This window comes from Mus musculus, chromosome 8, assembly GCF_000001635.26.
Source record: "Mus musculus strain C57BL/6J chromosome 8, GRCm38.p6 C57BL/6J".
NCBI lineage: Eukaryota > Metazoa > Chordata > Mammalia > Rodentia > Muridae > Mus > Mus musculus.
The window spans coordinates 122,791,979-122,818,850 of NC_000074.6; the positions used below are offsets into that span (position 1 = coordinate 122,791,979).

The following is a 26,872-nucleotide window of genomic DNA, read 5'->3' on the forward strand; positions in this document are numbered from 1 at the left end:
GCGCATGTTTGGGCCACGTGCCTCCCCAAGGCTTCACCAGTCCCCAGCTTCTGTGCCTTGGTGGATTCTCTCAGGGAGGGTCGTGGAGGGCTGAAGCTGCACCACGGTAGCTTTTCCCATTCAGGTGTCTTAGGTACTGGACCTCAGGAAAACGGCACAACTGTGGCCTGGGGCAGGGTGGGTGGGGCAGGCCACTGTCTGAGGTTGAGATGAAACTCATTAGCACCTGCACAGCAAGCTGCAGCTCACCACGCATGTCTGTCTGTCTCGCTGTCTGTCTGTCTGTCTGTCTGTCTGTCCGTGTGTGTGTGTGTGTGTGTGTGTGTGTGTGTGTGTGTGTGTGTGTGCACAGTACACAGACTCGGCATTTAGAGCTGAGTTCATAGACACTTGGTTTTCTCATAATTATAAATCCTAAGACCTTTATCTGTGAGGTTTGCAGAACATGACTCTAAATGTTGGGGTTTCTCCCCTGGTGGTTAGTGATGGGCGGTGCCCACTGTGCCCACTGTCCATATGCGTGGTGTGGAGGACATACCTCTGGGGCTGTTGCCGATAGACTGAGAATGCCAGTTTTACAAGTGGGACTTCCTGCGGGCCGTGCCTACTGCCTTCTGGAAGGCACTTTCTGCCTTTGCACACTGCTGCAGCAAGCATCGGCCCTCTGTGCTCACCTGCCAGGGTGTGTAGTCTCAGCCAGGGGCTACCTTCATGGAATGCCAGTGCCCCTCTGGCTGGATAGTGTCTAACCTGACCCTGCATTCCTTCTCATTGCCCCTGTTGGCATAAACCCTCATGAGCATCCTGGTCTGTGCCTGACCCTCAGCACAGTCTCAAGATGGAATGCTGTCCCTGCAACTGTGTGCCGAGGTGTGGCATTTGACAAAGTCGGATTCTCTGACTTCTGCGTTTATGGGTTTGGGCTTGGGGGAGCTCAGTGGTAGAGTGCTTACCTACCCTCAGTTCTATGCTAGTCACACAGACAGCAACAACCTAGAACTTACTGTGTGATCACCCTAAATCTCTCTCTTCATACTCCTGCCTTGGCTAGGAAAGATGATCTGATCAGATCACAGAGAGGGTAGTAAAACAGAACCCTCATCTCGTCCTAGTCTCTCTTGAGGAGGACAGACATGTTTTCTGTGGTCACCGATGTTGCTGCTTTGAAGAGGTTCTCCCTGTCAGCCTACTGAAACCCGTGAGAGCTATGTCTTGTTCTCCCCTCTCCATGACTGACAGGAACCCCAGGATGGCCATCCATAACTCCTTGCTGTAGATTTTCTGGACTTTGTAAAGTCAAGGATCCTTGGGGATTGGGCCACTAAGCCTGCAGCTGGCTTGTCTGGCCATCAGACTGATGACCTATACTGTCAGGAGGATTCTGGGAGGAAGGGAGGGAGGGACTGGGTGTGTTCCTGGATCGAGGCTGTGTCATCAAAGCAAGTCAGAGCTGTGAGCTGAGACTTTCTTCTCTAGGTAGTGGCTATGTGCAGTGAGAGGAATGGTCCCTTGGACCCTTGAGAAGGACCCAGTGTGAGCTGGTTAAGACCACTCCCTGTGTGCAGGGGCTGCCAAGCCCGGTCCTTGTGTGTGAGCCTCTCTCTTTCTCTCCTCACCTGCTTAGCCCAGAGCCTCCGGCACTACGCATCTCAGCCAGCATCCCACTAGCCAGGCTGCCTCCCTTTCCCTGGCATCCTGAGTCTTGGAGCTCGGGCAGGCAGTGAGGCTCTGAAGGAGCTGAGCTGGTCCCTTCCTGTCTGTGGACAGGGCTCCCTCTGAAGTCACTCTAGCTTCACAGGCTCCTCAGAGTGGAGGCTCCCAGCCTGACCCCTCGCTGTAGAAGATATGAATGCCCTTCCATGCACCAGGCCTGCTTTGTTGGCTGGGATCCACGTCTCATGGGCCTCAGCTCTCCAGCTGGCTCCTGCTGCCGGCCGGGCCTGCGAGTGCGTCAGGCATTGTCTCTTTATTTATTTATTTATTTTTATTTTCTCAAATTGCTCGCATACATGAGAGCCAAACACCAACCAGTGACAACAGGGGTCTATCAACAGTAAATGGCTGCACAGCTGTGGATAATGCCTCCCTACAAGCGGGGCCTTCCCACAGCACCGCTTGTCTCCCTAAGGATGCAGCCGCCATAAGCATGGGCTGGAGCAGCTCCGGCCGGAGCAAACTCGTTTCTCTAAAAAAATTAATTACCTCATCAATTCTCCACAGGCAAGCCGCCACTCTTGTCAGCTCTGCCGTCACCTTCTCCCCTGTTGCCACCAGCACCCTGGCCTCCCCTGTCTCCTCCTTTCCCTGCCCCTGTCTCTCTGCCGTCTGCTCTGATGTGTCAGCTGCTGTACCTGCCCCACACAGAAGGGTCAGACATTGGCATCCTTTACCTGCTGGCCTTAACTTCAGATGGGGGTAGCATTTGCCAGGCATGTGTCCTCCTGAGATGTGCGTGCTTATGCACGGTATTCAGGGCCAGTTAGGAGACAGCTGGTCCCAGGTGAGGAATCATCAAACCAAAAGGCAGGTGGTTTGCAGCCAGCCTGGCTTACAGATAGCCTGGCTTTTCAGTGCCACCCCCAAGCCCCAATGCACTCATTGTCTTGCCTGCATATGTGTGTGCACCGAGTGCGTACCAGTGCCTGTGGAGGCCAGAAGAGGACTTTGGATCCCTGGAGCTAGAGTTACAGACAGTTGTAAGCCAGCGTGTGGTTGCTAAGAATCTAACCCAGGTCCTCTGGAAGAGCAGTCAGTGAGTGTTCTCAACTGTGGAGCCAACTCCTCAGCCCCGCTTAGTACCTTTATTCTGGGCATGGGGCCTGCTTACCCACACTGTCCATTGAAGTGGTGCTTGGAAACCTAGGGCACTTGGGGGTACCTCACCCCACCCCAGCTTTTCTCCTGCTTTCTTGGCCTTTCTCTGAGAAAAGCCTCAGCCCAGAGTAGCCTCAAGCCCTGCCCATTCTCTGGGAACCTAGTTTCCTCCCAGGAGCTCAGGGTCCCCCTGTCATTACCCCCAGGAAAACAAACTGTATCGTGTATTGCTGCCTCGGCCTTGGTTTTAAAGCGCTTTGTTGAGATGCACAGTTCTCCCTGCGAATGTCCTGCCTAGCAGTGTTTTCAGGGACCTCTGAGAGCTGTATACCAGTCCCTGCCATCAGTCTTAGAACCCCTTTGTCATTCTGGAAATGGTAGCTGTTTCCTGCCACTCCATTCCTGCCCCGTGGTCCTCTCACCCTGGGCCCCAGGCAGCCACTTACCTATGTGTCTATATATGCCCTGTGTTTAAGTCATTTTAGTGGAGACAGAAAAGCACCAGAAAAGCATGACCTCCAGCAACCCTCGATGATCAATTCTGAGCAAATGAGACAGGAAAACAACACAAAGGCCTCAACATAAAGGCCAGATATGACAGACTCTAGGTAGCATTGTCCTGAATGGGCAGGGGTTCCGTTTTCCTTCACAGTCTACAGCCAGCCAAGGATAACCATGTGTTGTTGTTTTGTTACTGTCCAACACTGTACTTGAAGATTTGGCCCAAGCGTCACACCTGGAAAGGGGAAAATAAAATTTCCCTGTTTAGAGATGGCATGACGTTATATAGACGCAAATCAAAACACTATCAGAGTTAAACAAAGAAAATCTGCAGGTCACACAAACAGCATTCCCATATACTAATAGTGAGAAATCTAGAAAAAAAAGTCAAGAAAATAATCCAAATATAATATTCTTTTAAAAAGTATATCTTAGCATAAGAGAGATGGTTCGGCAGATAGAGATACTTGCTTTCAAGCCAGAGACTTGAGTTCAGTCCCCAAGGATGGATGAGGGAAAGAACTGACCCTGCAGAGTGTTCTCTGGCTTCCCCATGGATCCCGACCCTGCAGAGTGTTCTCTGGCTTCCCCATGTACCCCACTCAAAATAAACCACTTAGGAACAAACTTAACTAAGGAGGAGAGGACTTGTACACCAGAAACTGTAAAACATTGACAAGACCTGAAAAGAATTGAGTGCTCAGCTCTTGAGAACATTTGCTGCTCTTGCAGAGGACCTGGGTTTCGTTTCCAGCACTCACGAGGCAGCTCACAAACACCTGTAACTCCAGTTCCAGGGGATCTTTTGTCCCTGAGGATACTCCAAACTTGTGGTGCACATACATACGTGTAGATAAGCCCTCATACATATGCATATAGTAGAAAAACACATAAAAATAAGTCTTTAAGTCTATACTTAAATGGATACCCAAAATGTTTCAAAATTTTCACAGAAATAGAAGTAATTCTAATATTTGCATAGAACTACAAATGATCTTAAATAACCAAAGCATCTTTAGCAAAAAGAACAAAGCTGTGGGTCTTGAGCTACCTGCCTTTAAAATCTACCGAAGACCACTAACCTCAGGGACACAGTACTGCCACAGAGAAGAGATGTACGTATGGACCAGAACAATGGAGCAGAGGGTGAGAAGTCAGTTTGTAGCTGGTTGTTTCAAATTTTTAGAAAGTTCCAGGAAGACATTTAAGGAAGAAGGCTGTCTCATCAATGAATGTTGAGAAAACCAGAGTCCAGATCTAGAAAGACAAGATCAGAGGCAGGGGTGCTCCTGCCGTCATCACAACATATGAGGGGTAGGCAAGAGGAGTGTGTGTGAGGCCAGCCTGGTCATGTGCAGTGAATTCCAGGCAAGTCTGGGTCGCTCACTGGCTGATGCTATTCACTGACTATCATGGAGTGTTGCAGCAAATGTGGGCACAGTCTCGCATTACAATCTCCCTTGTACTACACAGAGATTGTTGGAGCTTGTCCTTCCTCTTGTCCCCTTTCTGATAACCCTCCACACTATTTTCCCTGATGACTATAATGTGTTTGTTTGAGATTCCGACTCAAACAAACATCCAACAAAACCTGACTGTAAAAGAGCCAGTTCTGAGTCAAGGAGCCTTAAATGTGGCCCAGCAACTTTGACAGTACTAGAAGACAGAAGGGTGGATTGGTGACAGTGTTTTAGGCAGAGGTGTTAGGATAAAACTTCAGGAACATAGCAGACACAAGCAGAAATCAATTCCTGGGATCGGTTTAATTTAGAAAGTTTCAGGCTGTGAAAACCCTATGAAGAGACGGTCACAGAATGGGAAGAAATCCTTGTAAACCACACATCTGATAAGAACTGGCATCTGTAATCTAGAGGGGACTCTACCGACTGGCAAGGAAAAACTCGACTCACTGGAAAGGGCGGGAGACCTAGACACTTCTCACAAAATGGCAAACTGCTGGTCAACAAGTGTACAGAAAATACTGACGTCACTAATGACCAAGGACATCCAAGTGAAGGAAGGCCAATGTAAGTGCGGGTGATCTCCATTAGGACGGCAGCCATCAACAAACTGAAGACAGCAGGGAGGACGCAGAGGGGACCTGAGCTCACCGTGGGAACATACGTTAGCACATTATAGTCATCAGGGAAAATAGTGTGGAGGGGGACAAGAGGAAGGACGAGCTCCAACAATCTCTGTGTAGTACAAGGGAGATTGTAATGCGAGACTGTGCCCACATTTGCTGCAACACTCCATGATAGCCAGTGAATAGCATCAGCCAGCGTAGAGCTCAATAAAGAGACCGGGGTGGATTGTGTACCCAGTATGCACAGTGGAATGTAGAGCCATTGAGCCTTTAAAGGAGGCATACTGGGCATGTCAGTGTGTGCCTATAAGCCCAGCACTCAGGAGTCAGGTTAGTAGTAGCATTATGAATTCTAAGTCAGTCTCGGCTACATAATGGGACCTGATCTCAAAAAGGGGCATGTGCTGTCATCTGGGGGGATACATGAATGGTGAGGTGAGCCGGGCACTGAAGGCTCCATGGTGGTAACCAAAGGCTGGGGCATAGTCCTATCGTGACACCATCGCTGGGGCACATGCACACTGGGTCCAGTCAGGACTGTTGGGCATCTGTCTCCATGGCCTCAGACAAGGAGAACCTGTTTGAGGTGCCTGAGGAGAGGTTTGGCTGGGTTTTAAGCAGGATTGAACCAAGAGTCTTGGGGAGCCAGTGTCCTGAGGACCCTGACTCTGCTCTGTGTTTGGAGGTGCTGATGCTGTGATAGCTGCTGGTCTCAGGAAAGCTGGTGTGGCACCGTGGGGTGATGCTGCACATCCTCAGGAGCCCATAGCATCCATGTTTCAAAACCCAGGTTACCATGGCAGATGAGCCATGATTCAGAAATGCAGCCTGCTGAGACTGGGGGAGAGGCAGACGTGTGTCTCAGTGTTAATAAGCTGGTGTGCTTCTAGTTCATGCCACTGGCCTGGGAATATGTATTCTTATTGTATGGAAGCTGAGATTAAGATTCATGGTGAGGCCCTGGTTAAAGATCCTCAGGCCTGCTGCCTGCCCACTGTATGAGCCAGGCAGCAATTTGCTGTGTGGGGCAGGGGGTCTTCAGGTGTCATTGTATAGCTGGCTGTGGAAGGAGCTTGGCTTCACCATGTTTGACTTCTCACTAGATCCTAAAGTCACACGTGGTAAGGTTACACTGACTGGCTTTCTAGCCACAGGAAGAATGCAGTGCTCCTGCCTAGAGCCAAGCCTTCTGTTACTGAGTTAGCTGTACGTGTTATTCTGTTCCAGTTGGATAGGACCCGTGCAGTGAGTATCATACAGGTGATGTTTACTGCCAAGCTGGGCTGCTCTGAGATGTTAGAACTCAGCAGGGTCCCTAGGGGGGTATCTGAGAGGGAAGGTGGGGTGCGGTAAAGTAGCTGCACACTGATCGATGTCAGGGATGGCACCAACACAGCTGGTGACTAGTCAGATGGCATTACTGGGATGTGAGGATTCCTGGGTGGGCAAGAGGCCTGAAATGACTGTGCTGTGGGGTTACTGCATCTGTAGAGTCCATCGACAGCAACCAGAGCCTTGACCATGGAGAGAGGTTCCTTCCAGCCCCCAGCCCTGCGCTCCATTAAAGTCCTGCTTCCTCCCAGACATCAGGTGGTAGAACCCTGGGGAGTCACACTAGAATCAAAGCCCTAACACAGCCAGATGTGATGTGTGTTCCTTTTTTGCTGCAAAGAGATGTTCCATGAGGTGGGCGTTCACTAATTGCTATTTATGAGACATTTGTTTTGCGTGGTGATTTGAGTCTGAGGTGTCTTCAGAAGGATCTGTTGGGGGGGGATGGATGACAGCGGATGGGCTTTAGAAAGTTTGTAGACCCTGAGGCCTCTGATCACATCAGTAGAACCAGCCCCTGATGGAATCTTGGCAGGATGGCATTCTGGGAGATAGAGCCAGTTTGGGGGGAACGAGTCACGAAGGGGGAGCTCTCCCAGCTCCTCCCCTCTGCTTCCTGCTCACCATAAGGTGGACAGCCCCGCTCCACTCAGCTCCCACTGGGACGGACGCCTCATCACAGGTCCAGAAGTGAGGAGCAAGGTGACCCTGGACCACGAAGCCTCGGGAACCACGAGGCAGAACAACTCCTTTGTCCTTTAGTTGTCCTCTTAGAAGCTTGTCACAGCCATGAAAAACTGACCAACACGAGGTGTTTCCAGACTTGGGTCTTGATGAGTCATTTTGATACATATTGATTTGAGGTTTTCTTCTGCAACTAAGGATCTCTGTCTCTAAGGTCAGTGCATGGGAGGAGCCTGCTGTTATGATGCAGCATATTTGAGAACTGCTCAAATGGTTCCTGGAGGGGACGGGCTGCTTCACGTGCCACCATCAACAGGTTCTGTTCCGTGTTTGGAATCTGCAGTTTTGCAATGTTAGGGGTCAAATCCAGGACCCACACCTACTCAGCAAATGCTCCACCGCTGGGCTATTGCTCCCCACAATCCTGCACATGCTAGGTTTTTATATGTGTACGGGGGTGCACATGCCATGGCATGCATGTGGAGACCAGAGGAACTCCTCAGTTGTTGTTCCTTGTCTCCATCTTGCAGGACTTTTTGTTCACTGGCATTTATAGCAAGATAGCTGGCCCTTAAGCCTGCAAGAATCCTCCTGCCCTCAACTCTCATCTTGCTGCATGCTTACATTACAGATACACATAACCACATGCTTGCATTACAGATACACATAACCACATGCTTGCATTACAGATACACATAACCACATGCTTCCATTACAGATACACACAACCACATGCTTGCATTACAGATACACACAACCACATGCTTGCATTACAGATACACATAACCACATGCTTGCATTACAGATACACACAACCACATGCTTGCATTACAGATACACATAACCACATGCTTACATTACAGATACACATAACCACATGCTTGCATTACAGATACACATAACCACAAGCTTGCATTACAGATACACATAACCACATGCTTGCATTACAGATACACATAACCACAAGCTTGCATTACAGATACACATAACCACATGCTTGCATTACAGATACACACAACCACATGCTTGCATTACAGATACACATAACCACATGCTTGCATTACAGATACACATAACCACATGCTTACATTACAGATACACATAACCACATGCTTGCATTACAGATACACATAACCACAAGCTTGCATTACAGATACACATAACCACATGCTTGCATTACAGATACACACAACCACATGCTTGCATTACAGATACACATAACCACATGCTTGCATTACAGATACACATAACCACATGCTTACATTACAGATACACATAACCACATGCTTGCATTACAGATACACATAACCACAAGCTTGCATGACAGATACACATAACCACATGCTTGCATTACAGATACACACAACCACATGCTTGCATTACAGATACACATAACCACATGCTTGCATTACAGATACACATAACCACATGCTTACATTACAGATACACATAACCACATGCTTGCATTACAGATACACATAACCACATGCTTGCATTACAGATACACACAACCACATGCTTGCATTACAGATACACATAACCACATGCTTACATTACAGATACACATAACCACATGCTTGCATTACAGATACACATAACCACATGCTTGCATTACAGATACACACAACCACATGCTTGCATTACAGATACAGATAACCACATGCTTGCATTACAGATACACACAACCACATGCTTGCATTACAGATACACATAACCACATGCTTACATTACAGATACACATAACCACATTTGGCTTTTGCATGGCAAGGGCTTATCCACTGAGCCATCTTCTCAGCCCCAAGAACCAGCTTGTCTGTATCTACAAAGAGTCATTTGGGTTCTTAATTGGAATTCAATTACACCTGTACATCACTGGGGGGCGGGAGAGAATTAACAATGACTAAGCCCCAGTCCATGAGCATGTGTGTCTTTCCGTTCACTTAGGTCTGACCTACCCTTGTTTGCGCCATCTTCAGCAATCAGGTGCTGTTTCTTTTTCTTTTTCTTTTCTTTTTTCTTTCTTTCTTTTTTTTTTTTTTCAAGACAGGGTTTCTCTGTGTAGCCCAGGCTGTCCTGGAACTCACTCTGTAGACCAGGCTGGTCTTGAATTTAGAAATCTGCCTGCCTCTGCCTCCCAAGTGCTGGGATTAAAGGCGTGCACCACCACTGCCTGGCCTTTCCTTTTCTTTACCTTCTGTTTCTGATACCCCAGTGGGTGTAAGTGCTGGTTGCTCATCGATAGTCTGTGGCAGCACAGCTAGCTCTGGGTGGGCACTGGCATCCTCTAGTAATTTGGCTAAGTTCACCCACTAGTTCAAGGACATTGTTTGACTTCAGGCTGTAATATATTAGGAATTTTCACATATGCCTCACGTTTTTTGCAAATAGCCCTTTTATTTCTTCTTTTCAAATTTTCATTCATTTCTTTTTTTTTTTTACACTATTTCCCCAGTTAGGTTTTACGTCATTGTGTCTCATAGAGGCAGGAAAATGGGCATACTTTGTGTGTGTGAATGTGTGTGTGTGTGTACTCATGTCTGTGCCCATGTGTGTGTGACACAACATACATGTTGAGGTCAGAAGACAACTTGTAGGGGTGGTTATCTCCTTCAGAGATGTGTGTGTGTGTCATGTGGGCACATCATGAGTTCTAGACCAGCCTGTCCTACAGAACAAGACCCTGGCTCAAGACAAAAAGTGGAAGGCTCATACTCTAATAGCAAGGAGAAGTGTAGACTAGCGGACATGTTCAACAGCAACACCATCGTTCACCACTGGCCTCAAGCATTACAGCCAAGGTGCAAGTGTATGTGCTGATCTTACATAGCCAGTGTATACAACATAACCACAAACAGCAGCCCCATGGTCAAGACACAGTGTCCGTGACAATGCTAGAGGAGCCACACGTTCTACTTGACATCCAGGAACTTGGTCCATTGGTTGGCCACTCTGAACCAAGCTGTTGTTCAATAGGTCTACCTATTGAAGGTTGTGATTTTCAAAGATTTCCAACTATCTGGTTTCAAAAAAGCCACCTGCCTGGGTCAGCAGTGGGGTAGAGGAGCTGTGGAGAGCAAGTGCTGCCCTGCTCTGACCTGCATGTCTCCTCCCTTCTGCAGGTGACTCCAGGGTTCGAGGAAAAGGAAGGGGAGCTGCTGGTTAGGGGACCCTCGGTGTTCCGAGAATACTGGGATAAGCCAGAAGAAACGAAAAGTGCTTTCACTTCCGATGGCTGGTTCAGAACAGGTAGGACAAAGGCCTGAAGTGGCAGAGGGGACTGCGGTGGAGGTGGGTCTGGTCTGTGTTGGTGTCTCTCGGCCTGTGCATTCCAGAACCTCCCACTGAAGGCGGAGGCCATTTGGAGGCTGCTATCTGACACCCTGTTGAGTGCCTCAGCCTCCTGCCAACTACTGGAGAGGGTCTGAGACAACTGCCCTAGAAGGAGCCTGGAGCCCTGTCCTCAAGACATAGGTAGCGTCTACACTGTCCCTCTGCCTGTTGGCCACGTTTCCAAAGCCTTGCTGATACATGATGATTGTGGTCCTCCTGCCCCGGTGGTCAGGCCTCCTGTTCCTCTTGGGCACCCCACTGCTCCTGTCCACACAGCCATCTTCTTGCTCTGTAAATCCCCCTTCCCACCGTGGGGTCAGAAGCAGGTTCATTTACTGTGATTTGGTTTGGTTTAGGCGTTAATGTGCATATTCCAGTTGGTCTCTTCTGTGTGGCCTGCGGGCTCATGGTGGGGTGAGGGCAGTAGCTCACGCAGGTTGGGAGACACTCTGCATGGCCTGGAGCTTCTCCACCTGAGCACCAGTCCTCCTGAGAGCCCTCCGTAGCTTACGGGAACCTCATGTTAAGGACAGTGGGTTTTGGCTGAAGCCCATCGACATCACACAAGGCACTGACCTCAGGAGGTAACGCTCTGGTCACTCTTCCTTTTGCCCCTCAGTATTCCTGACACTCTGAGAATATGCTTTCTTATCTAGTTCTTAGGTAATACTTTTCAAAAAGAAAGGCCTGCTTCTCAGGTGACATCCTGACCCACGTAACAGAGGCGGTTTAGACCATGTTCTTTTGGGAGGCAAAGCCTTTGGGGGCCATGGGCCCTGGCTGGGTACTGTGGCTCAGCTGAGAGAAGCAGAGTCTGTAGGGAAGGAGGAGACAATCTATAAGTTTGCCAAATGTGACCCTCAGTGTGGTGGCCCTGGAAGCATGTGTTGTCCTGGCTACCTTGGGCCAGTATATTCTAGCTCAGTGGGGGCATCAATCCAACTCCTCCAGGGAGTGCCCAGGGTCCACAGTTGAGACCCACAAACTCACGGGCATGCCCTGTGGGCTCTGCAGGCACCACTGTTGCAGGGTGTCACCAGCTCGGTGTTGGAGAACCTGATGTGATTATATTAGTAGATCAGGGATGGACAGTGGTAAGCAGATAACCACAGCTCCTCAGTGCTCCCTCTGTGAGCGTCCTGGTTAATGCCAGCTATCTGGAGGAAACAACCCTCCTGCCATTGTCCCTCCAGTGCAGGATTTGGGAAAGCCTGCTTTTGAGTGAGTCCTGCGTTTACAGGCCCCTCCAGCAGCCTTCTGCACAGTCCCTGCAGGGATTCCAACTTGCTTTGTGGTCACCTTCTTTTATGTTTAGGTTTGGATAAAAGGCTGTGTTCTTCCCTTTAAAAACACAGGGAGCAAGCCCTATAGGTTTTACTGATGTTGGGACTCATGGAGCCCTGGGGTGCAGCAGGAGCCACGTGGGCAGTGAGCGCTCCCTCCGGGTGGGCCTTTCTGCTGAAAAGGAATAGCATGCATTAATTATTGTAAAGAGATGTCTTCAGGAGAAAACGATTTTGAAATTCAGTTTAATTTCATTGTAACGTGCTGCAAACAGGAAGGGAGTGTGTGTGTTTAATTGGCTCTCGGGGGTAAGGCCGGGAGCTGGCAAGCCTTTGTCACAGGCCATTAGCGATACAGGCTGCATAATGAGAGCGCGCAATCAGCTCGCAGCTGCCGCTCCTACGGGGAGAGCATGATATTAAGTAGAAATCAGGATAAATTAAACTTAACCCTTTCCCTAGCTGTCCCTCCTGCCACTTGGATTGTGGCACAAGCTGGAGAAAGGCTGCCCTGGGCTCTTGGGAAGAGCTCTTCCACAGCCTCTCCCAGGCCACCCTCTGGGTCAGGATGAGAGGACAGTGGCTCCCTGCTTACCCCCTGCGCCCACTGTTCCACCATCTCCCCCTTCCTTTCTGTGATTATTCATGCCCCAGGGAGTATGCAGAGGAACTCACAAGGTTGGTGGTGACTCAGAAAGGAGCTAGACCTCCCTTGCTGCCAAAATTAGTCCTCCTAACTCTGTGACTTCCAACAAAACTGTTTAGAACACATGGCCTGCCTGGAGTTCGGGGCCCAGGCAGGCTGTAAGTAATAGGTAAGCCTAGAGTCTGGAGTTAGGCTGTCCTCGGTGGGTGATGGGAGGGACCAGGAATGCTCCTGTGCCACCTGAGGACCACCAAGGCTAAAGAGCCAGTCACCCAGGTCCCTACAGCAGAGAGGATGGAATCTAGGCGCTGAGAGTTAATTCCATTAATGTGCACAGGAACCAGGTGTCATTACCAATAAACCTGCAAGGGGCACGTCAGCTGGGGGCACATCACCTGGGGGCACGTCAGCTGGTGGAGTTCCTTAGGGAACAGAATTCTGATCTGAGGAAAGTCACCAGCAACTTGTAAGGCACAGAAGGAGGAAGGAGAGGTAAACACCTTTACTCTTCCAGAACAAGCCTACCATGTCCCGAAATCCCTCCTTCAGATCTGTACCCTACTTCATGTGTGTCTGTCTGTTGGGGCTCTGTTGTGGTCTGTTGTATGTGGCTGGCTTTGGGGACTTTGCCCTTCCCTGTTGCTCTACACCAGGCCACCATGGGCTTTTGGAGGACCCAGGCTGCAAAGTCTCTTAAATGCATGGCTGTAAATGGTTTTCAGATGTAAAAACCTGTTGCCCTTTCCCCATACCCTCCATAGGAATGGTAGCATGAGTTAGGACCTCTGAACCCTGTGCAATGGGCAGAGGCTGCTTGTCTGCCTGCAGGACTAGAATCAGCCAAGATCTGGGCTGGGAGCCAGCCTTGCCTTCATGCCACAGTAATTACACATGGTGGGCAGTTTGTGCTATTCTGTGCCGTGGAGAGAGCAGGGCACCAGCAGGGAGGGCGGGAGTTAACAAGACCCCAAGGCACCGGGTGTTCTGGAGGGCTGGAATCATGCAGACAAGCTGTGCTGCCCCTCACTTGGGTTTCCATGGGGACATGAGACATGCAGAAGCCAAAGCTTAGCCTGGAAGAGGCCACCCACTGATAATGGTGCTGTCCACCACCCACCACATAACCTGTGCTGAGTAGGCAGGCAGGGAAGTGAATATCCCTAATTGAGCTGCTATTTGAGCAATCTTTCTCCTCTGCTCTCCATGTGTGCCAAGTTCTCCATGAGGCTCTGTGCATGCTTGCTTAGGGTTAGGACCCAGTGCTGCTAGGAGGCTCCTTAGCTCTGTCAGGTGGCTTCTCCAGTTCGACCTCTAAAGGTTATCATTCGTTTTTAATCAATTGTTGATTGATTAATAGTCTTCCCAGAGACTCCTAGGCTGTTCCATGCTGTCAGCCAGTGGAGGTGTGTATGGGTCCTCATTCCTGACGGCTGAGCTTCCTGCCCCTGCCTTGCTGTGACTGTCACCTGGGAGGTTGGGAAGGCACTGGTACCATCCTGACTGGCAGGCACAGGAAACGGGGGCACCTGGCACCCTTTGTGCTTTGTTCCCAGTGCCAAGTCCCTGGGCTCAGGTGCTATGTGTGGACGAAACAGGCCAGGTCCACATGACAGTGGCCTCATCCCCCTGGTGTGCGTGAGGGCTGACAGTGTGTGTCCCTGGTTTGTTCCTGCACAATGAGCTGGAAATCCAGGCAGAAGTTTGCAAACTTTTAAAAATCTGAGTTATGTGTCTATCCATGGCTTAGACCTCCACAACCCAGCCAGCCCAACCCTAGCCCAGAAGACCCCCTCCCGCCCTCTCTCTCCCCCAAGTCTTGTTGGTGGCTTCAGGGGTGCTGACCCCCTTCACAGAGGATGACCTGACTCACACTCTGCCTGCTTACTCACACCCTGCCATCCTTTGGTGGACCCCACTCCCACAGGCCGTTCCCACACTGGTCAGTCACGGGCAGTATTTGTTCTGCTAAGCTCGGGCTGGTGGATGCTGCCTGCTGGTGCTGGAGAGGCCAGGCTCTGCAGGGCTTCGGGACCTGTTGTCCTTCCAGGGGAGCTGCACTGCTTCCCAGAGCATCTAGAGCCCAGGCCCTGTAGTGATGCACACGCGTGCACTCTTTGTTTGCCACATGGAGCTCCCGCCAGGCTCTCCAGTTCTTCACCACCTGCCTGTCTGCTTTCTGGTGTTCAACTTCTGACATATAATTTCCTCTGCTTTCTCCCCACTTTAAGATTTATGCCTTTAAAACCAAACAAATAAACTATTGTTGATCTTGTCTTCGGGGCTCCTAGCTTTGCCTGGTCTGAGCTGTCGCAGGCAGGTTTTGGTGAGGTTTAGGATCCTGGGACGTTATCGTGTCTGCTTTGCTTTCATTCCCTGCTCCTTCTAGTGCCTCTCTAGGTCCTGAGCCCCAGGCTCTAGTCTCAGAGGCTTTCTGCTTCGGTGCCAGTGACAGCTGGCTCCCTTCTGCCACAGGCACACCCTCTGTTGGGGTCATGATGCCTCCCCTGCCCTACCTCAGCCACATCCTCTGTCAGACAAGAGAGGCCCAGGTGGAATTGAAGCTGCTGGGAGACAGGACTGTGTCAGCTGTGAAGAGCAGCCAGGGGACAGGTAGTCCTGCATCCCCAAAGCTTTGAGAACCAGAGTCCCGAGTGTAGCAGCATGTTGTCCTGCAGCTGCCTGTGTGTGCCTGGCATCGTGCCAGACCAGCAACCTCAGTCCTCAGCAGAGTGGATGCTGTGCTGTTGTTTGCAGGGTCGCTAGCCAGAGTGAAGTGACCAGGAGGTGCTGTGCAGTGCCTCTGACAAGGCCCCTCAATGAAGGCACTGCCCCTCTCTATTCTTGCATTCAGAAACCAACATCCAAGGATCACAGATTTATTTTCAATTACAGTTTAAGGCAGAGACATGAACTAGCAGTGGGTTTGAAAGCAGTGCATAAATCCATGTAATAAGACTTTATTGATTGCATGCTGTTTCTGTGGGAACAAAATCCCCTCGACACACACATCAGGTCAGACCAAGGAGGCTAAATCCAAATCAATGCCTTCTGACAAACATGTGCTTATAAAAAGTAAAAGTTACTTAACTCGTTTGATGTACGTTTCAAAACGAAGACTCGGTCTTTAACTCCCAGCCCAGCAGCCTGGTCCCTCGCATGCTTGGAGCCTCTTCCTTGCCTGTTTGCCCTGGCTTCCCTGTCTTTAATTACTTTGGCCTTTGGTAATGGGATTGTACTGAACAGGCCAGGACAAGCTGGAGGCCAAAATGGGCTCACACTAACAAGTCAAAAGTCACAAATTAGGTGAATTTCTAAGGGACTGGTTCAAGACAAGTAGACTTATCAGGAGGCTGCTGGAGACTGACGCCCAGGAGACTCCTATGAAGGTCCCAGCCAGAGAGCGTGCAAGACATGCCAGGCAGGAGGGGTGCCAGGCAAAGGCACACTGATGCCAGGAGGAGGGCACGTGAGCAGCGTGAGATAACTGCTGGAGATCCCAGCCAGCAGGATCCTGCAGGGCCTCAGGGCCCTGGGAGCTTCCTTCTGAAACAAATGAAGCCTTCTCCCCAAGGGCACAGACAGAGTGAGGGCACAGAGAGGTAGCCTGACCAGAAAGAGCCAGCTTCCTGGTGCCCCAGTGTAGAGACAGCTCAGCCAATGAGCTAGTGTAACAGAGTTAGACTGCAGTCGTGGAAGATGGTCCTTACCCCCATGCCAAGTACAGCCTTCTGATGGTAACATCCCCTTCCTCCCAGAGTCGTGGTGGCCTGAAAAGGGTGTGGCCTCCTGCACTCTGCCTTGTGGATGCTATGAGCAGAACACAGGGCACTCTTTCTCACTCCCAGCCAAGAAAGGAAATTAAGGTAGTCAAGTTCCTTCATTCAGTCCCCAGAGATAGCCTAGACCCCAGCACAGTGAGGCCGCAGGGCACATCTAGAATAGTTCCTGTGTGGACACTGATGTTCTTAGTTCCTGTATGAAGGCACTGATGTTCTTAGTTCCTGTATGGAGGCACTGATGTTCTTAGTTCCTGTGTGGAGGCACTGATGTTCTTAGTTTCTTTATGGAGGCACTGATGTTCTTAGTTCCTGTATGGAGGCACTGATATTCTTAGTTCCTGTATGAAGGCACTGATGTTCTTAGTTCCTGTATGGAGGCACTGATGTTCTTAGTTCCTGTGTGGAGGCACTGATGTTCTTAGTTCCTGAATGGAAGCACTGATGTTCTTAGTTCCTGTATGGACACTGATGTTCTTAGTTCCTGTGTGGAGGCACTGATGTTCTTAGTTCCTGTATGGAGGCACTGATGTTCTTAGTTCCTGTATGGAGGCACTGATGTTCTTAGTTCCTGTATGGAGGCACTGATGTTCTTAGTTCCTGTATGGAGGCACTGATGTTCTTAGTTCCTTTATGGAGGCACTGATGTTCTTAGTTCCTGTATGGAGGCACTGATGTTCTTAGTTCCTGTATGGAGGCACTGATGTTCTTAGTTCCTGTATGGAGGCACTGATGTTCTTAGTTCCTGTATGAAGGCACTGATGTTCTTAGTTCCTGTATGGACACTGATGTTCTTAGTTCCTGTATGGAGGCACTGATGTTCTTAGTTCCTGTATGGAGGCACTGATGTTCTTAGTTCCTGTATGGAGGCACTGATGTTCTTAGTTCCTGTATGGAGGCACTGATGTTCTTAGTTCCTGTATGGAGGCACTGATGTTCTTAGTTCCTTTATGGAGGCACTGATGTTCTTAGTTCCTGTATGGAGGCACTGATGTTCTTAGTTCCTGTATGGAGGCACTGATGTTCTTAGTTCCTGTATGGAGGCACTGATGTTCTTAGTTCCTTTATGGAGGCACTGATGTTCTTAGTTCCTGTATGGAGGCACTGATGTTCTTAGTTCCTGTATGGAGGCACTGATGTTCTTAGTTCCTGTATGGACACTGATGTTCTTAGTTCCTGTATGGAGGCACTGATGTTCTTAGTTCCTGTATGGAGGCACTGATGTTCTTAGTTCCTGTATGGAGGCACTGATGTTCTTAGTTCCTTTATGGAGGCACTGATGTTCTTAGTTCCTGTATGGAGGCACTGATGTTCTTAGTTCCTGTATGGACACTGATGTTCTTAGTTCCTGTATGGACACTGATGTTCTTAGTTCCTGTATGGAGGCACTGATGTTCTTAGTTCCTGTGTGGAGGCACTGATGTTCTTAGTTCCTGTATGGAGGCACTGATGTTCTTAGTTCCTGTATGGAGGCACTGATGTTCTTAGTTCCTGTATGGAGGCACTGATGTTCTTAGTTCCTGTATGGAGGCACTGATGTTCTTAGTTCCTGTATGGAGGCACTGATGTTCTTAGTTCCTGTATGGAGGCACTGATGTTCTTAGTTCCTGTATGGAGGCGCTGCTGTTCTGCCACAGATCAAGTAAGGACCCAGCACAGTGCCCTGGAGCAAAAGCGACTCATCCTGTGTGGCTGACTGGCCATGGGGAAACCAGATACTGCTTCTGTCACCATTGGGAAACCCCAGCATCAGGGTCCTCTCTAATCCACTTTCATGCACTCTGAATTCCAAATCTTTGTTTTTATGAGGACATTCATTGTGTCCCCTTGAATACTTTCTGTCACCTCTGTCTGGAAGTCCCCTTGTCAGCAGCATTATTGGGAGGAAGGAGTTAAGAATTGAGCCTCTGTTATAAATGCACCTTCAAGCCCCCTTGACTTGCTATCTTTTCTAAGCTAGTGATGTGTTGCCTAGTGATCTGTCCCACAGAAGCCCCTCCGTGGACAACCATAGTGACCACACCCAGGTTCTCCCTCCGCCTGACGCCATGCAGCCTACAGCTCACAGTTCCCTGCAGCTTGCCAGACCTTGGCACCAGCATCTGTGCTGGCCCTTCCTGCCTTTGCAGGCAAGGACACCCAGTGGCCTAGACAGAGCAGTTTTCTCAAGCCTCAGAAAAGACGTGGACCGTGTGCTGGTGGAGGTGCTGATAGCGGACCTCAGCCCTGCATCAGACTCTGCCATGAACAGGACTGTTCAGCAGAGTGGAATCCAGTCATCCAAGTAAAGATGGGGGCCTGGGCTGCCAGTGCTTTGTGTGCTGACATCTGAGCGGAGCACTGCGAAAGCCCGCGCTCTATCAACCTGCCTGTCACCTGGGGACAGGCACCAGCTAGAGAGATTTATAGAGGCTGTCTGCAAGGCCAGGGTTCATGAAGGCTAAGCACACCCCCAGTGGCTCGGACTCCTCTGTCAGCATCGTCAGAGCTCAGAGCACGCTAGGATTGAGGTCTTGCAGGCTCTACGAAATCGCGAGCTGTAAGCAGCATGGAATCGGCAGAGGGAAACCCCCGGTGTGGCCTTATTAGTTACAGAGTTGTTGTATAGACAGAGTGTGAGGTAACACTTCACAAGCTTAGAGAGGACGGCACCTCATGGAGCTTTGAGGGTGAGCCAGAACCTGGCACTCAGTCTTAACTCCTCTCTCCCAGCGCTGCCAATAGGTAGCCTGACCCTGGCACCCATCATTGCCATGGGCTGTGACAGTCCCTCATGCTCATGCACTGTCCCCAAACCCTGACAGTGAGGCAGAATCTGCCAAGAGGTCAGTCTGTGCCCAGCGGTGCCCGGATCTCTTTCCTCAAGAGAGAAAAGCGCAGCGTGGGGCACGGCCCCAGATCAAGAACCCACATGTGCAGAATCCCTTGTCCCAAGGCTTCTCACCAGATCAAACTTAACAGCGTGGGGCCTGGGGCGAGAGTATGGAGCTTTGTAGTGGGCAGTATGGTATCTCCTGCAGGTCCAAAAAGAGAAGCCACGTTCAGGGCAGGGCAGTGGCTCAGCTCTGCTGCACCTTAGAGGGAGTGGAGACCCAGGGAGCAGCATCAGAGAGCTTCCTGCTAGGACCCTCAGTGCAGGCTGCCACCTCACTGTCTCATGCGGAGACAAGCAACCTGATGCTTACAGCAGGAGATGCCGATGGAAGACGAGCTTCCCAGGCCGAAGGACACAGCTGGACCCAGAGCTACAGCAGGAGTGGGAAGGACAAGTCCTGTATGCCCCAAAGGTAGAGGGTCCCTTAGGACCCAGGACAAGACCTGAGTGCCCCATAGCCCACACTGGGTCCTTTCCCTTCGGTCAGTATTGTCCAAGGCCTGTCCTGGTCTAGGCTGAGGGTGCCCATCCAACCCTTTGTCACCTGCCACACACACAGCTGCCACACACGAGAGAACTCTCCAGTGCCAGTCCTTTCTCTAGGGCCAGCCTCTCCCTGTCTTCCGTGAATAAGCCCTGAGCTTGTCCAGGCCCATCCATCTTGTTTAATAGACTGGAGTGTGCCCTGCACTGCAAGTCCCAGGGACTAGCGGGGTGATGGATGGTGCCTTACCGTGTCGGGCCGCGTGATGTACGATGAAATATTTATGATTTATTCCAGCTAATAACCCACAGGGAGTGCAGGGAGCGTGTGAGCAGACAGGGAGGCCCCAGCACTGCTGTCAGGGCTGCTGCTGGCATCTGCATGCCTATACACAGCCGTAATCATGCAAATGTGTGTGCATGGACATGCACCCGCACTAATGCGCAAATACACACACCGCCGTGCTGGGAGAAGACTTGGCCAGAAATATAGCCCTGTGCTCCAGCCCGGGCCCTGCTCCTGGCACTGCCACCATGTCTGTGGGGCATAACAAGCTCACTGGGCAGGCCCCATGCTCCTGTGTGAAAGGAGCAAGTGAGACAGTTATTTCGCTTAGAGAAAAGGGCACTGTGGCTGTTTGGGGCTGGTGGGAGTCAGGGGTGAAAGAGCAGGAAGACATTTACCACAGGGCATCCCCATGTTGGAAAAGGAGCTGGAAATGACTGTCCTTTCACCCAGGACCCATCCACCGTGCAATGATAGAGGCTTGTGGATAGTGGTGGAACAGTGCGGGACAGTGCCCAGCATGTGTCTGTGTGAAGCAGAGGTTGGGGTCAAAGGCCACAAACTATTTGCTGCTCTCTTGAAAACGGTGCACCCTGTTTCTGATTGCTCTGACAGGAACATAGCCCAGAATCCAGTGGCCCAGTCGGTTTCCAGCCTGCCACTGCCACAGATTCTGGTGGGCTCCACCCCGCACTGCTGGCTGCAGGGCTGGGTGCCAGTGTCACAGGAATGGAGAATGGGAAAGGACACATGCCATTGGAGCTAGCCTCTACAGGAAGTGGGCCTGGACAGTGGGAATAGTGGGACCCACATATGCATGCACGTGGTCCCCTGGGACTCCTGGGGTGACAGTCAGGAGCACTGAAGTCTCCTGTGACCAGCTTGTCCAGAGCGATCACAGAAACAAACTCCTTTTCCAGGAGACACCGCCGTGTTCAAGGATGCTAGGTACTGGATCCGAGGGCGCACGTCTGTGGACATCATCAAGACTGGAGGCTATAAAGTCAGCGCCCTGGAGATCGAGCGGCACCTGCTGGCCCACCCCAGCATCACCGGTGAGTAGGTGGCTACCTCAGGCTTAGGGGAGCTCTGGCTCCAAACACAGTGCCTCCTTCTCTACTCTGTCAAGGTTTGGACTGTCAGGAGCCTCCTCCACCTGCTACTAGGGCTCCTGTGAAATGTGTCTATGCTCCCTCTGTACCCTGCACACAGCAACATAATGGCTATTCCAAGCTGCTCCCTGCTGCACTAGCACGGCCTGCAGGCCTGGCCAGAACGCACAGCTGCTCTGCAGACCAAGCAAGAGCAGGCTGAGCCCCTAGAGATGCTTCCCACTCCCATGAGTGTCATCCCCACGGGTCTCACTCCAGGGGCTTGGGCACTGCAGCCAACAGCCCAACGTTACCACATATTCCTGCATGCTGTTCAGTCTGTGTGGTCATCAGGACCTTCCCAGGCATCCCCAACCTGTTCTGCTGTCCTCAGATGTCGCTGTAATTGGAGTTCCTGATATGACATGGGGCCAGCGGGTCACAGCTGTGGTTGCTCTTCAAGAAGGACATTCACTGTCCCACGGGGATCTCAAGGAGTGGGCCAGGTAGGGCTAAAGGGACTGTCCTGGGTTCTAGCGCATCTAAGGGAACCAACCACCTTGGAATCGGGGACAGAAGGGCCTGTCCTGGAGCGGGGAGGCTGGGTGAACCATTCTGGATTCTGGACGTGGGGAGGGTGAAGCCGAGAAGCCAACAGTGGGACCCGTGACTAGTTTGTCTCTTCCCTCATTAAATGTAGACTTGGCAGTAGGAAGGGCCTCTGCTGCAAACCGAGTTGGGAGACAGTGATAGTCTGAGGCAGAAATGTGTGTTCCTGGGACAGAAGCAGATATTTTGGTATCAACTTATAAACCCCAAATCATTTCAAGGCTTAGGACCCCCCAGCAAGTGCCTGACAATCCAGTGCCACACCGAGTACCCCTCCCCCCTCCCTATCCTGCCAGACTTGCTCAGGCCACCACAGGATGGCCTGGGCTTCGCAGCCCTGAGGACTGCCTGAGTGCCTCGCACCTTACTGCAGGGCCTCCCAAAGCCTGGGATTGCCTGGGCCTGTGCCCACAGCTCCCTTCTTAACCCAGGGCAGGGACGGATTCTCCCTGGTTCTTGTAGATCTTGGGGGTTTTTTGGGGGTGGGGGGTGGTGTTGAGACAGGGTTTCTCTGTAGCCCTGGTTGTCCTGGAACTCACTCTGTACACCAGGTGGCCTCCAACTCAGAGATCCGCCTGCCTCTGCTCCTCAAGTGCTATGATTAAAGGTGTGTCCCACCACAGCCACCATACTGCACTGGCTGGCTTGCCCCATGTTGTTTGTGGTAGACTCCAGTTTCTTTCATCTTAGTCCCTGGTGATTGCTGATATCCTCCCAGAACTCTCAGGACAGGAGACTCTCGAAGCTTCCACCGTGAGGAGAACTTCAGGATCCTTCTTTAAATCTGAGTTCCCTCCACTCTGCTGTCTCCTCACACACACACCCCCGCCCCCACCCCGACTTGCCTTCTCTATTTTTGGCTCGTCCAAAGAGACTTTACAGGCAGCAGGGGTCCTCGTTCATCAGGGCCACACAGCTGGGCAATTACTGATTCCCTGGATTCACAAAGTCACAGTTGGAGCTCCACAGCTTAGCAGAGGCAGCAGTCTGCTTGGCCGGTTGCTGCTGTGATTAAACAATTACTTTTTTGAGAAGAGAAACACAGGCATCCTCTGCTGAGAGCCAGTGTGGCTGTTGGATGGAGGCCCCACGTTGGCCTGAATCCCTCAAGCCATGGTCTGTGTCCACAGCTTGGTGGCTCCTGCGCTCTGAGTGCTTCCCCCAGGGCCTGTGTCTGCCGCTGAAGTCAGGCTCCTTGCTTGGGTGTTCAGGCTCATGGTGACTGTAAGAAGACCTGAGAAGAGGGCCAAGGGTTAGAGCATTGGGGAGCTGGAGCTGTGTACAGGGGGACAGTGCAAGAAAGATCGCCAGGCACTGCCGAGCTGTCCTAAGACATTTTGTCCCCACAGTGAGTAGCTTTCCCACCAGTTGTTCTTGGGGTTAGGGACCTGAGGAGAGACCCCACACACACACTTGAAACCACAGCCCTACCTAGTCCCCAGGGAACAGCGTCTGAGTTCCCCGGTGCTCGTCCTGTGAGCAAGGCCGTGTGGCCCAGTGATCATCACCCTTGTGTGATGTCCAAGTCCATGCTTGGTGAATGCTGCCTCAGGCCAGGGCTGTGCTGTCCAGTTGCCATTGGAGAGGCGGGTGGGAAGGACAGAGAGCAGAGCTCTCATCCTGAGGTTGCAGTCGGCTAATAGGAGTTCCAGAAAGAGACAGTGTCAGGAGGGGACACCAACAAAGAACCAGGTTTTCTCCATGTTGACTGAAAGAGAAGTGGCCACAGTGGCACAGGCCTGGAGCAAGTTCAAGGCCAGCCTGGGTGGCCCTGGTGACCCAGATGAGAAAGAGAAGGAGGTTTGGGAAGAAGCACAGAGAACCCAGGTGTCACTGTGTCCACCTGTGTTATCCACCTTCTGTGAGGTAGTGTGTACCTCACAGCAGCCCAGTGATTGTCAGGAGGTCCACACAGCCCCAAGTTGTCCTCCTTGTAGTTGGAAGAACCAGTGATATGCATAAATTACCAGAACTAATATGAGAGCCAGGCTGAAGAGCTCTGTGTCTGTGAAGCTGAGTCCCAGCTAAAAAACCACAAGGCAAATGCCAGGCCCAGAGCACCTCAGGGGACACTGCCCAAAGTGCATACAAGTCCATTCCCATTAGGAGGGACACTCCCACCTCACTTCATGGGACCCAAACCAGACAAGAAACCCAGACCAGTTTCCTGTCAGACAGACACAAAATGCTTAACCAAATGCTAGAAATTAGGTCCTATTCACAAAAGAGCCAACACATCCTGATCGTGTGGCACTTACACCAGAAACGGGAGGTTAAACATTGAGAAACCCAGCCGCGTGCGTGGGGTGTTTACAGAGTGAGAGCCCTGCTGTCAGTTCAGTAGACACGGAGCGTGCATTTCTAGATGCTCATGTCACTTGCAGGGACTCTAGCAGTACCAGAGAAGGAACATTCCTGAGCTGAGGGAGGGGCTCTGAGGACCACTGCAGTTGAGACTGTGTTCAGGGGTTAGAACTCACTGCCACCTCTTCCCAGTCCCACCGGGAAGGGAGTTCATCTTGGGCTGCGAGTCCAGGCAGTGGGCAGGCTGTGCCTCTATCTGGAGCTGTGTCAGCCGGTCACTTCAGCCAGTTGTACAGGTTTGTACCCAGTCCCCACATTACACTGCAATGGACCGCCCTGTAAATCCTGCCCAGTTTAGTTTCTACACAGAGAAATACACAGGCCAGGTAAACTTAACAGGACAAGAGGAGAAAGATTGGGGGGGGGGGGCACCAGGAAGAATGGGGACCACAAGCTAGGAATAGGAGAGGCGCTGGGATCCCTGTGGGAGACTCAAGAGGATCCCTTGGGATAAAGTCATAGGGAGTGAGGCTAGCCCGTCCAGAACCAAGGGACACAGTCCAAGTGGTTAGAGGAGCAAGGCTCAAGAGCCACAGTGCCCCAGACAGCCCTGCTGGAAGGTCTGAGCAGTCACTGCAGCAAGAGAGCTGGTGAGCCAGGCTCAGGGAGGAACAAAGTGTGACATAGAAGGCCACGAGTCACTCAAGACTGAAAATTGTATCTACAGTTAAAACTGTACACATACAGCCTGTGGACTCCTGGGAAAGCCAAGGTTTCTCTGGTCTGAGGAACTTTGGGGCAGGCGGGGATGCTGCCCCAGGCCGTGCACATGATCTCTGGGTAGGTTGTCCCTGCAGCAGAGCAGGAGAACATCTGCAGGGCTCACATCCCTACCTCAGTGCCATCTGAGACACAGAACAGGACCCGCAGCCTTTCCTACCAAAAACAACGCCTTCCTCTCATTACGTTCTGGTGGTGGCCCAGAAGCTACTTGTCGGTAGTTGACCATGCTTGTCACCTGCAGGAGCCACTCTCCTGTGCCAGAGTCACCTTAAGTGGGAATGGCAGCAGGCCAGCCTGTGGTCAGTTATCCCCAGGACAAGAAGAAACCAGTCTGGATGAGGAGAGCAAAGGACTCGTCCCCTCCTCTCAGTGTCCTCACCCATGTCACTGCTGACTTTGTAGGAAGCCAGAGAGAAGACAACAGTCCTGTTGCCATCTGTCACAGTCAGGATGTGGCCACAATGGCTTCTGGATATATCAGACATTTCCCGGGGTGGGGTGCTGTCCTCAGGCTGTGCTTGTCTCTGCAGAGGTGTCCTGGCCCCCTATGCTGTGCCCTCGGAGCTCCTGCTGGTGGAGGAGATCCCCCGGAACCAGATGGGCAAGGTGAATAAGAAGGAGCTGCTCAAACAGTTGTACCCCTCAGGACAGAGGAGCCAGCCAGGCCAAGGCTAGAGAACCCCAAACACCCCGCGGTCACGTGCTATGGGCCTCGGATGGAACCCCTCCCCTCCTGCAATCAGGTTGACCGGAATCAAAACCTCTAGGGACGAATCACCAAGTGAGTTCCCTCAACCCCAGGCTGATTGTCCAAGCCCAGGTGACCCTGACCACTGGCTGTGTCCTCAGTGGTCCTTGAGATCACTGGTGTGTGCCAGTCTCACAAGCACAGTAAGGACACGGCTGTGGCCAGCTCTCCAGTGCCCGGGGCTGCTGCCTCTCCTGAGGGCAGGTCCCAGAGAGTCAGAGGTGACAGTGAGAAGAGGTGAAATAAAGACACACCGTGTAGTGCTTCTCTGACTGTGACCTGTGAGCTGTGAGTCTGCGCGCACACATTTCCTAGGCCGGCACAGCTCCCAGCCCACGTAGAACAACAAACAACAGCACTGGGTGGAGCCTACAGCTCCCAGACCATGGTTCCTGCTGCCGGGATTATCTCCCTGGAGCTGCTGTGTGTGTGTGTGTGTGTGTGTGTGTGTGTGTGTGTGTGTGTGTGTGTGTGTGTGTGTGTGTGTGTTAGAACACTTGAAGTCTTTGTAGCCTCATCCATGCCAGGTGAGGGCCATCCCCAAATAGCCCTGAAGCTCCTCTTCCCTGACCTTGTCTCACCCCAGTTTGGGGTCTTTCTGGTCCTCTGTGCCTTCTTCTCAAACCTCTTCCTACTCAGCTTCCCAGGCCTCCATCTTCCAGCCCACGTCCTGCCAGCTCAGATCCTGGTTATGTGCCCTCAGGCCACGGGGAGAAACAGCACAGCGCTCTTGAGCTCTCCCTCTCCCTCTCCTCCCTCTACCTCTCCCTCCCATCTCTCTCCCTCTCTTGCTCTCCTCTCCCCCTCTCGCTCTCCTCTCCCTCTCCCCCTCTCTCTCCCTCTCCCCCTCTCTCTCCCTCTCCCTCCTCTTCCTCCTCTCTCTCCGCCTTCCCCTCTCCCGCTCTCCTCTCCCTCTCTTCCCTCTCCCTCTCCCTTTCCTCCCCCCTCTCTCTCTCCCTCTCCCTCTCCCTCCTCCTCCCCTTCCTCTCCCCCTCTTGCTCTCCTCTCACGCTCACTCTCCCCCTCCCCCTCCCCCTCCCCCCCTCTCCCTTCCTCCCCAGACCCCTGGGTCCACTGTGTTAACAATAGCCCTGGGGCCACGTGTTAACAATAGCCCTGAGTCCACATATGGCCCTCAGCAATCTGCAGAGATCACTGATGGGGCCTCTGATGTTGCCACAAGGCCTGGTAGAGCTCCAGGTGAGACTGGACGATTCATTGTTGGAAGGAAGATGCTGTGC

The 26,872-nt window shown here is 51.6% G+C and overlaps 1 protein-coding gene across 8 annotated transcripts in view; it reads left to right on the top strand.

Annotated features, from left to right (window-relative positions):
* Window positions 1-25,909, top strand: part of Acsf3 (acyl-CoA synthetase family member 3) — a 42,418-nt gene extending 16,509 nt beyond the window's left edge. For 4 of the 8 annotated variants that reach the window (XM_030243568.1, XM_030243569.1, XM_006531032.3 and 1 more), the window contains 4 exons: window positions 10,537-10,663; window positions 21,017-21,151; window positions 21,582-21,693; window positions 25,414-25,904. In XM_030243568.1, the coding sequence (XP_030099428.1) occupies window positions 10,537-10,663; window positions 21,017-21,151; window positions 21,582-21,693; window positions 25,414-25,558 (519 nt within the window). In that variant the 3' untranslated portion in view covers window positions 25,559-25,904. Of the gene's footprint in view, window positions 1-10,536; window positions 10,664-21,016; window positions 21,152-21,581; window positions 21,694-25,413 lie in introns of those variants that run through there. The other 4 variants (XR_003947284.1, XR_003947283.1, XM_006531030.2 and 1 more) reach the window with 3 other exon arrangements.
* Window positions 25,910-26,872: the final 963 nt, after the last annotated feature.